The sequence below is a fragment of the Tachypleus tridentatus genome, chromosome 12, assembly GCF_004210375.1.
Source record: "Tachypleus tridentatus isolate NWPU-2018 chromosome 12, ASM421037v1, whole genome shotgun sequence".
Taxonomy (NCBI): Eukaryota; Metazoa; Arthropoda; class Merostomata; order Xiphosura; family Limulidae; genus Tachypleus; species Tachypleus tridentatus.
This window is the reverse complement of record NC_134836.1, coordinates 109,402,536-109,413,487: the sequence shown is the minus strand read 5'-3', so window position 1 is coordinate 109,413,487 and position 10,952 is coordinate 109,402,536. Positions and strand designations below refer to the sequence as shown.

Genomic DNA, 10,952 nt, shown 5'->3' with positions numbered 1-10,952 from the left:
ACTTCACCCTTCAAACGTAGTCAAGAAATACATCAACTTTCTTTTGTTTATAAGGAACAACGTAGATAAAACAACCCTTAAGAAATGAGATACAACTCACAACTTAAACCCTTTTGCAATGATAACACAATACATAGATAATGAAATAATCAACGAATAAAGAGAAAAGTACTCCGTAATTTAATAACACATAATAATAACGACTGGCAGTGATTGGCTCGAATGAAGGCAATTAGTCGTACAACATTACTCACCGCCACATCTTGGGGTGTTCTTTTACCATGATGAGTTATATAATAGAAAATCCTTTTACATATAGAAATACTGATAATAAAGGTGAAAAAAATAGAGTACTAAATACTATATAACAAAGACGAATTTTTAAAATAACTATTCAATACAATAGCAAGATAAACCCTTTTAATATTAGTAATTTTTAAGTAGTTATAACATTTTAACGAATTAAAGCACACAAAATTTACTATTCTTTTTATTAATCCACAACGTGAAATAATCTTTTGGTTATAATACAAACACATATCATTGAGCAATAAACCCTTTGAATACAAAATAAAGTACAATAATAAAATTAAAGCATCAAGATAACTAACCATCATTAAGTTAGAAACACATCAGATTGGGATACACACATTAATATTAATAAGGCAGTTTTAAAAAATAAATGAAAAGTGAAAAGACAAAATATGCATATAATGCAGATACACATTGACATAATATTAAAATGATAAATGTATAAAATGTTCAGTTCGCTCAGCATCAACACATGGCTCTGATTTCTCTCACCAACACGGCTGAAAAAGCGTTATAACGTTACAGTGAATTCCACTATTCGCTGGTAAAAGAGCAGTCCAAGAGTTGGCAATGGGTGGTGATGACTAGTTGCCTTCCCTCTAGTCTTACACTGTTAAATTAGGGACGGCTAGCGCAGATAGCCCTCGTGTAGCTTTGCACGAAATACAAAAAACAAACAAACAATCCTCTCACCTACATTCTGCTAGCCCACAGTGGTAAGTTTGTAGATTCATTACACTAGAAACGGGGTTTAAATACCCGTGAAGGGCATAGTACAGATATCCTATTATGTAGCTTTGTGCTTAACAATAAACAGATTCTTAAGGAGTGGTTGTAATTTTGCAATTAGTCACCTTGGTAGCTTACGCTATCTCCTAAGCTTTTAATGGGGACCCTTTTGTATCCACTAGCTTTGCCTGTAACTATTAAACTTATTCTTTACTAGAAAGGCAACATTGACAAGGAGTGTAGTTGGTCCCGCTTTCGATTATACATGTCCCAAGCTTCAGTCCACCCAGAAACAATTAACCTGGTAGTTTCACTTGTAGTTAAGGGTCGGCTTAACAAGATGCAAGTTATTAATTGCTATAGATGGTTTAGTTGAGAACTCTAATTTGGTTCTCTCTGAACTTGTATCTGGGGCCAGTTAACCACTGGCAAATCAGCAGCTACTACTTCCTTGTTTGGATGGTAATGTATCCTCGTACTGACGTGGATGCCCTCAATTATGGTGATACTGGCAGAAGAAATTACCTGGGTATCTTATTTGCAGTGATGTCGTGGTGGAATCAGCTTTGGTAGTTGAAGCCTCAATAGTGGCTGTCATTGTCTTGAAATCCTCTTTCCTTGATATGTAGCCCTTTTAAGGATCAAATCTCTGGAAGGGTTGTCTGTAATTTCAGGATGTAATGTACCAATGAAATGTGTAAATACATCTGGTGATAACACTGCACCCTCCAATGGAATGTTTCGCCAGAGGATCCAACTTTTTTTGGCTAATACTAGCACCTCCTTAGGAGGGATAAATAGAGATAATGAGAACCTGCTAGTACACTTAAAGGTTCAGTTCCTGCAAAGTTGACGAGATTGTTTCTTGTTAAAGTTTGATTTACATGGGATTCGCCATTGCCAGTGATAGCTGCTTGTTCCCTGGATTCCTAAAGGTCAGCCCAATAATAATAATTGGAAGCTCTCCTAAGTCCAACTGGCCAACAATTCTAAGTCTTCTCTTATCATTCAGCCTGACTTTCCACCATCAAATGAAATATATCACAACAGGTTACCTTGTTCATAAACTTAAAATCAACATAGAATATTAGTGTAACTACCTTCTCCTTACAATTATTACTGGAGAAATAATTACTCTCCATTCTTCAAAACGTTGTCTTTCAGAGCTGGTTACATTCATCTTGCTCCAGAGAAACTAGAACGATTGTCACTTTATCAAACATAATGCCATCTGTATCCGTATTGTGGTGAGCCACTGTTGTTTGACCAATCCATCACTTCACACCACAACATTCAACCAACAAGTCACTGAGATAATTAAACCATATTGGGTTTAGAATATTCACACAATCCTCAATGAACATTCTCAGACTTGTTGGAAACTACGTACTTGCGATCAGCTGCAATGTGACTGATGCAACACTCTCATTACCTCTAGCTTAATTTATGTCAACTTTACTTACTATAATGTCGCTTGCTTTCTAGACAAGGAACAGTTAATTTCATGCTTGACATCTATAGACTTGTTACACAATACTGACACACACACACAAGACCGTCTGTAGTGAATCACTGAACACCACTTATGTATCTAATGGTACTGTTACTCCATCTTCTACATGCACTTGTGCAGTCCACTGTTTGGAGCTCAAGTTGGTTCAACACTGAATAACTTTCATGTTTCGTAAAATAGTTTATGTTGTTCTTTGAACATGGGATAACTGTCCTTAGTCCCAAGGACTTGCAATAGAAACAAAATTCTCTTCCTTGTAGGTTCTTGGCTGAGATACCACTAATGTTATTGGTACAGGATATAAAATGTACTTCAGATGAGTAGTCAGTTTACGTTTCACGAAGCATAGTAATGAGTTGCTCCCAGTCACTCATCCTGAAGATCTTTATGAGCTTAGGTACCTCTCATCTTGGAGAGGATCGTTACTGACACATGATCCACGGTCTTTTCCCACTGATATCACCTACCAGGAAACAGGTCTGATTTTGTCTACCACTGTCACATCCAGTCCATCTTGCTTAGAGATTGATTGTGTTACTTTAGCCGACTATGGCCTGGAAGTCCTGAAGAAACACCCCATATGATATTAGTCTCACCAAGTGCCATTGCACCACAGAAACCCACATTTGTCTATGCTTCACTTGTGCTAAGATCAGTTTTCATGAGCAATACCAAATCTAGCATTTTGGATACACCAGATGGTAACTGATCTTTCTGATCACACAGTTTCAGGGAAATGAACATGTGGGATACTTGCAGAATTGGCAAAGTTTACGGATCTAGGAAAAGGTTTTTCCTGGATTAAACACCTCTCTCATCCAATCACAATCCTCCAGCAACAACCCCCCTCTCATTTGCGAATACTTCCCCCTATAAAACATTCCCTTCGGTCAATTAAAAATATTCCTTTAAATTCGCTAAATCAAGATTTAAGTAAGAATAATACATATATTAGTAAAAACAAAAACTCCCGTGGTCATGAAATCAAAAGCTTCCTTCCTTCCCACTGTGTGGTATTCTTAGATTAAATTGATTTGAGCAAAGAATATTAGTTAAGTCTGCTTTATAACGAAAGTATCGACAAGATGAATTATGAAGTGACGCGGAATTTCTCGGATTTTGCTTCAGAAGAATTAAATAGTTTGAAAGATATTCTCAACAAGGGCAGTGAGTATTGCCCCAATGAAAGTTACCAAGCTGATATTATTGTGAAGTGTAGAAACACCAGACATTATACTAAAAACTTCAAAGAAATGTTCAGTGCATGTTATTATTGTTATCTATTGCTACAAAGAGAATAATATATATATAGAAGTCATTGCAGTATTAAATCATTCTTAGGAAGGTCTTACGGTTAAAGTGGTCATACGTTATATAGATGTAAATAGTAATTTACTTAACGATTCAGAAATCTCGTCATAGTACAATGAAGAATTGATTGTTCAAGTTACTAGAGCTAAGGATGCTTCTAGTAAACCTATCACTAAAACTGCTAGTATCCTCTGCAGAAAGAAGGGTGATCAAACCCTCACAGAAGCATCTCCATAGTTTTAACAAGTTGGAAACCTACAGAATTCTGGCTTTAGTATAAAGATAGGGCTCAAGGTTTACAAATTTTGAGAATATTAAAAAAAATCTACATCTAAACTTATATTAAAACAGGTCGTATTATGTTTATTACATTTCAAAACATCATTCGTTATGTAAATACAACTATGCCGATCATATTATTGACGTAATTCGTTAAAATGTTATGAAAAGCTCCGAATTCACAATATGAAGTATTTAAGCGTAGCTAAAGTTTATATTTTTCTATACATTTTTATTCAATGTCATTACTTTTACTTTTCTGTTCCAGATATCTTGGTGATTTTTTCTAGCATTAATGAAAACGATTTTTTCATTCCTTCTATAACAGATACTATTTTATCTGATTATTGAGGAAAATTAATTAATTTTTTCAAGCGTTGTGATCATTAGGGAATACGTTTGGACATTTGTATTTACTTTGCTAATCACACTGACCCGTTCACGATACTAGATTCAATACAATAAGCGAAGACACCTTTATGCTCTCCAAAGGTCAAATTCTATTTCAGTCGTTTTTAACTATAGATCACGCACAGCGAAAGCTACTGGCATTTTGCCAAACCGCTCTAAACGTCGATGTGTTCTAACAATAGAAGAACTAACTAGATTTAGCTTTAGTTGTTAAACTGGGCTTTTTGCTGGTATTACTTTTTCATAAACTTAATTTGTAAAAAGACAAAATAAAAATACTATACGTATAGATAAGTCAAGTTTAAATGATTTTATTGTACTGTTTGTTTCAAGTTAAGCACAAAAGTATCCATTTCTAGCGTTGTAATTCTGCACACAAAACGTTGTTCCTGCCATTGGGAGGCGGTTGTGTTAGCATTTAACTCATTGCAAAGTAACTGTGGCCAAATCAGCAATACCTACGACGGTGTAGATTTTATTGTGACACTCCATAAGGGAATATTCTACGTAGGAATTAGTGTACATGAAACACTTTAGGTGTAGACATTGGTTAGCAAAATCCTAAGATTGCTAATGGCAGAGTATAACTTAAAACATTCCACAGGAAGATTTTGATAAAAAAAGAAATCAGTGTAAAGAAGAAACAGCAGACACCATAAATTTATGTTCTTCTATTGGGTCTTCGTGTGTAATACAACATTACAGGAATTTATCTTTACTAAAACGTAATTTATATAGCTTCTCACAGTTAATTGTAAGAAATTTCATCACTACCTAGTTTTGTTGTAAGTATAATGGTTGATGTTATCTTGCTATCCAATGAAATGTTAACGGTTACTTTATAAACAGGAGACAAATGTCTTCATTTAAGATCATGGTAACAGTTCTTATGCTTAGTTCATCTTAAATAAAACATTGATTTCAAGAAGCTTACTGAATTATGCTGATATTCGACTTTTGCCAGATACGAGGTTAGAAAGAATATTACAAAAACAATCGAAATGTTATTTCACCTATAATATTAAAGGCTAGAAAGTGAAAATATCAAATTAACATTACAGAACATACTACATGTAATTAGATAAAGAAAATGTAACAAGGCTTAAGGTGTTCTAAGATTTATAGTAAATAATAGTTTAGTACTATGCATACGTTTTTCTGGTTCCTTAACATACAACTACACAATACAGATGAATTTCATGTGGCAACTGGTAGGAACTTTCACCATAACACAAATACATTTTATGTGCAAACTAAGGAATCACGAACCCAAATATTTTGTTGTATAACTCGATTACATAATTTATTTGCACCTTTGTGATACCACTTTCTAAATAAGTTTCAATACAGATTCAGACAAACAATAATCCAATTACAACCATCATTATTAGATGAACTGTTCTGGTAAGAATGACTATATTAAAAGATGAAATGAGCTACTTGTTATTCTAAAACTTACTCCTTTGACTCTGAAAACAAATACAACAGTTCTTATTCATGAATAAAACATTCTCAGCAAATAAACTATAAAATTCGTGTCTTAAGACACTAATTTTGAACTAAATTAAGTGATTATTATTTAGTAGCTTGTTCCAAGTAGGCTATAAGATCAGCTCTTTCCTGCTTTTTCTTAAGACCAGCAAATATCATCTTTGTTCCAGGAATGTACTTCTTGGGGTTTTCCAAGTAAACCCATAATGTGTCTTTACTCCAAGTTATCCCTGTAGCAGTAATAGAAAATCATGTAAAATAAAATCTTCACTAAACATTGAGGTTACTATAGTTTTAAAACTTCACAACTTGTAAATTTTACAGTATCTATGGCTATTGCAACTGATTGTTGTGAAACATATGTAGGTAATCATAAAAATGGATGAAAAAGGTTTTTGACAGTATTTTATTCTGCTTGCATGCAAACAAAATAACAAAAACGAAATCTGCAACCTCATTTAATTAGTCACTGTAAAATGACAATTTCCTCATATAAGTATACTCAACAGTTACTAAAACACCTACATCATTGCAGGGAGGCACTAAAAATGTTCTAACTTTAATCAGTAACTGGTTATGTTTGAAAAACACTGACCAGTTATATCAGATTTTCTTAATGTTTATTTCAAGTGCCTGTGTTCATCCGTTATATTTAATGAATTTGTTTCTCCTTTAAGGATAGAATAAAATTATCAGATCAGTGATGTCGAGAAAACCCACTTGTAGAGAAATATATATGCAAAAACGGCTCGTTTAGGTTGAGAAAATATTTTACATGGAAGGTCGAAACATTGTTCGCTCTTCTATGTAAAATATTTTCTCAACCCAAACGAGCTGTTTTTGCATATAAAATTATCAGATGTTAATAATGTAACACTTCTGTTATAATTACCTTTGTTTTTGTTAGAATCTGTATATGAAAAGCCTGAAGCCTGTCCTGTTTTTCGGCCTATTAATCCATGAAGATTGGGCCCAGTTTTGTGCTTACCCCCACTTTCAACTGTATGACACTGGGCACATTTTTGTATAAATACTTTCTTTCCCTTTTCAGCATCACCAGATGGGATTTCTTCACTTACCATCTTGTAAGTCTGAAAAGTTAAAATAACTGCACATCAGAGAACTTGAAAAATTCAAACACAATTGAACATAAACAACAAGCAAAAAAATTCCACAGTATATTAGTGTTAATACACAGCAAAATTATTTAAGCCAAAACATGCTATCACTACATCTTGTTCATTATTAAAATACTTATATGAAATAACACATTTATCTTGCTGTTCATAGAGTATGTTTTAAACTTTTAGTTAAGAAATTGAAGTTCTACAACTCACAAGAAAAAAAAAAAAACTCATGTTAAATTATTTTAAGATTAAATGTGAATGAATGCAGTCCCATCTTTTTATTCTTTTAATATGTTCTTCAAAACAAAAAGATAGGTTTCAGAACATTTCAAAATTAAAATTAAAGCTAAAATAGAATCACATACAAAATGTTTAACAATTTTTTTACTTTCCTCTACTGTCATAGTGTTATATGACAATTAATTAAATTAGTAATTATGTGGATAGCAGAATATTGGTAGAACCATAACATTTACCAACTTTGTGATGACGAAACCACTTACAGTTACAATGTTTCAACCTTCTTGGGTCATCTTGAGGTCAAAACTGTTCTCTATTTTAATACCCATACCAATCACCTTGAGATATATTTACCCACTTATTTAGGCTGAAAATCTTTCTTTCACATTGAATATTTAAAAACAAATTTTGTTCAAAAGCTGAAAACAGGACTTCCAATAGTAATACTACTAATATTAGTAGCAGTAACATAGAGAAGAGTAACAAAGTAAAATATTGACCAACTAGTAACAAAAAGTATTTACATATTAATTCATAAATAATACTATGGTACTATAATATAATAAATAAGCTCGAACTTTTAATTAATGAAGCAGTACTATTACTATGTTAACGATATTTTCGGTGTTACTGCTGCCACTGTTAGTGCTAGTTTGTCTACTCGAGTACTTCAACCTTTAAATAAATTCAGATTTTTCTTTCACAAGACTGTATCCTCTAATTGTTGATATGTAAGTGTATATTTTTAGTTTCTATGTAGTATAGGTCATAATATTTGTACCTTCCGTCAAATCATTATTTAAATAAACACGTATAAAGGTAAGAACTTCAGCTTTACGTAACTTAATTCCTTTTTTAAAGTTAGGCTTAGCTTCATAAACAGGAATTAGTACTGTATCTAGAATTATTATGCGTTAGTAATAGGTAATTCACATTTATCATCTATAATTAAATAGTGCTTTTGAATTATAAATTTAAAAAGTTAAACATACCTTACCTTAAATTAGAAACAGTGTAAGTTCCCTTCAATACTTTAGGATTATTCCTTTAAAATTTACTCGTGGTTTCCGCAAGAGCCGGTTTCGTAACTCCAGTGAAATAAAGAGACGACGACCTCTTTTTGCACAACGCATGCTCAATTTCAAAATAACTAACGCAACAGCTTTATTTAGATATTTCATTAAAACTATTGTAAAAGGGCACGGATGATAAGCAAAAAGACGAAATTTTATGAAATGATAAAACAAGGTTTAAGATCAATAATGTATCGCAAGTGTAATAAAAATAGCCAATATTTTATTTAAATGATATTTGAAAGTGTAAAGCTTATGCTTTTAAAATAAAAATATAATAATGACCCTAATAATTAAAAAAAAAACAACAGAAGAAGCATATTGTGCTACCATCTATCGAAAAATATGGAAGTAAGAATATAATTTATAATATAATGTTCTATGATAAAAGAAGTGATAAAGTACACTACTACCTGGGACTTAATTAACAGTAGTAGAAGCTTCAGATTAAAATATGAGATATCTTATTGCAACAACCTTTGTTTAACTAATCATACAAAGTGATATCTTGTAACTTTTTATAGCCGAACTGGCAGCATGGATATTCAAGTGATGACTAGTGGTAGACCAATAACAAAAGCTTTAAAAATTTGCATTTCACTGTTTATTTGCCTCCCAGGGATTCTGCACTAAGTCTGAAGACTTAAAACCATATTTTGATACTCGTGGAAGGCAGAACAGAGGCATTTCGTTGTCATCAGTTATTATTGTGGAATTTAACAGTTGTGCTGGTAAAAGTTTTTACATAAACTAATAATAAAGGAGAAGAAACATCGATTTAATTATGAATAAAACCAAAGAACCAACTTATCAGTTGAAATATGATATGTAATAATTTTTATAATAAAATGAAATAAAAGTATTTCTGAACAAAAGCTCCAGAAGAAAAAAATCCCTAAAATTGTGATATAATTTTCATCACACTTTTGGATGTTTCTATACCTTCTGAAAATGTTAAGTTCAACTGAATGACTTGGATTACTGGTAACTTGTGAACATATCTGGCATGTTCATGTTGTTGCTTCTTAATTTCACACAAAGCTTTATCAGAGCTAACTGTGCTAGCCATCCCTAATTTTGAAATGATAAACTAATGAGGAAGCAGATAGTCAACATCATTCACTACTAATTCATTGTCTACTTTAATCGAATAAGTGAGATTTTATCATCACTCTTATAACATATACACGACTCCAAAATGCACATAATGATCTTTGTTTTTGGCAGTTACAGGGAGCAAACCATGGATTTAAAGAGTTACACGTGAGATTCAAATTATGATAATTTACACAAATGATAAATGAATATTACTTGCCAAATAGTCGAGCGCTGCTCAGTGGTTAGTCATTCACGTTATTCAGGAAGTACTCTGTTGTAACGAGTAAAACTAACAACCTTTTTAGTATGTCATGATTACAAATAAAAAATCACGAGTTAGATCTCACTTAAAATGTTGTGTACAATGTTGGTCTCTGCGAAAGAATGTGTATAGACAATAATGGAAAGAGTTTAGAGGAGAGTTTTTAGAATGTTGTAGGAGATGGACATGTGGAGACAAATTAAAATATTCTCGAGTAAAATTCTTGCTTTTGTCTGTTTTTAAATACTAACGTACACATAGGGTTATCCGTATTTTGCCCACCACAAGTATCGAAACCCGATTTCTAGTGGTATAAGTCCGCAAAAATACTGCTTGTCACTGGGAGAAAAATAGTGTAAGAACTTCTTTTATTTAAACACTTACCCAATGATCACTTTTGAGTGTGTGTGCACCGCTACCCTCTACCTGTGTTACACCTACCTTGAGAAATCCAGCTCCAGGTTTTAGTATTTTAAGTGTTCTTACTTGGCAATGTTTTTTGTATTCTATGGTATTTACTAAGCTGAAGCTATATTTACAGTTTGAAATTAGTTGCATACCACATCATAGATGTGGACGATTTTTATTATTGGAGATGTTATTTACTTATTAGTAAGCAGTATTAGGCATTATTCTAGTATTACTTCAAAGGTGCAATTACATAATTAGGATACCTGTAAGAATCACCTAGTTGACACAGACACGTAGGTCTACAACAATTTATCACAATTATAAGTCTTTAAGCTCACATAAAAGTTAAAGGGAAGAAATAAACAATTTTGTGATTGCTACACAGATTAGTCTTTGAACTGTTTTTTACTAGATAACTGAAAAGAGCCCGCCAACAAAAGAAAAACGTTACGACAGTATGGAAAACAAAACAAGATATACTGAGATAACCTTTAACCCAAAAAAGTTAAAAGGCGAGTTATTTTGGCATTAGATGGTGCTACATGAAAGCAAACTTGGGACACAAATTACGTATTCAAAGGGTATTTTAGGTAAGTAAAACGTTTACTTGCCTGTCGTAAAACACAATTCTAAACAAAGAGCTGTCTGTGCACTTCAAACCGCGACTAAAGAATCCAAATGTCTAGAGTTATAAA

The 10,952-nt window shown here is 32.6% G+C and overlaps 1 protein-coding gene across 2 annotated transcripts; it reads right to left on the bottom strand.

The window, feature by feature from the left end:
• Positions 1-5,831: 5,831 nt before the first annotated feature.
• On the bottom strand, positions 5,832-8,567 carry LOC143235277 (cytochrome c). 2 transcript variants are annotated; one of them, XM_076473250.1, is made up of 3 exons: positions 8,411-8,567; positions 6,939-7,137; positions 5,832-6,276 (listed from the first exon to the last, which is right to left on the bottom strand). In XM_076473250.1, exons 2-3 carry the CDS (start codon positions 7,126-7,128, stop codon positions 6,131-6,133), a joined length of 336 nt encoding a protein of 111 aa, XP_076329365.1. In that variant the 5' UTR covers positions 7,129-7,137; positions 8,411-8,567; the 3' UTR covers positions 5,832-6,130. The 2 variants fall into 2 exon arrangements, with proteins under 2 accessions (XP_076329365.1, XP_076329367.1); XM_076473252.1 differs by having other exon boundaries at positions 8,406-8,555.
• Between the last annotated feature and the right edge of the window lie 2,385 nt (positions 8,568-10,952).

Coding starts and splice junctions, on each gene's coding strand:
- LOC143235277 (XM_076473250.1), bottom strand. CDS start 7,128: ATGGTAAGTGAAGAAATCCCATCTGGTGATGCTGAAAAGGGAAAGAAA. Junction 6,277..6,938: donor AGATTCTAACAAAAACAAAG/GTAATTATAACA, acceptor TTACTGCTACAG/GGATAACTTGGAGTAAAGAC.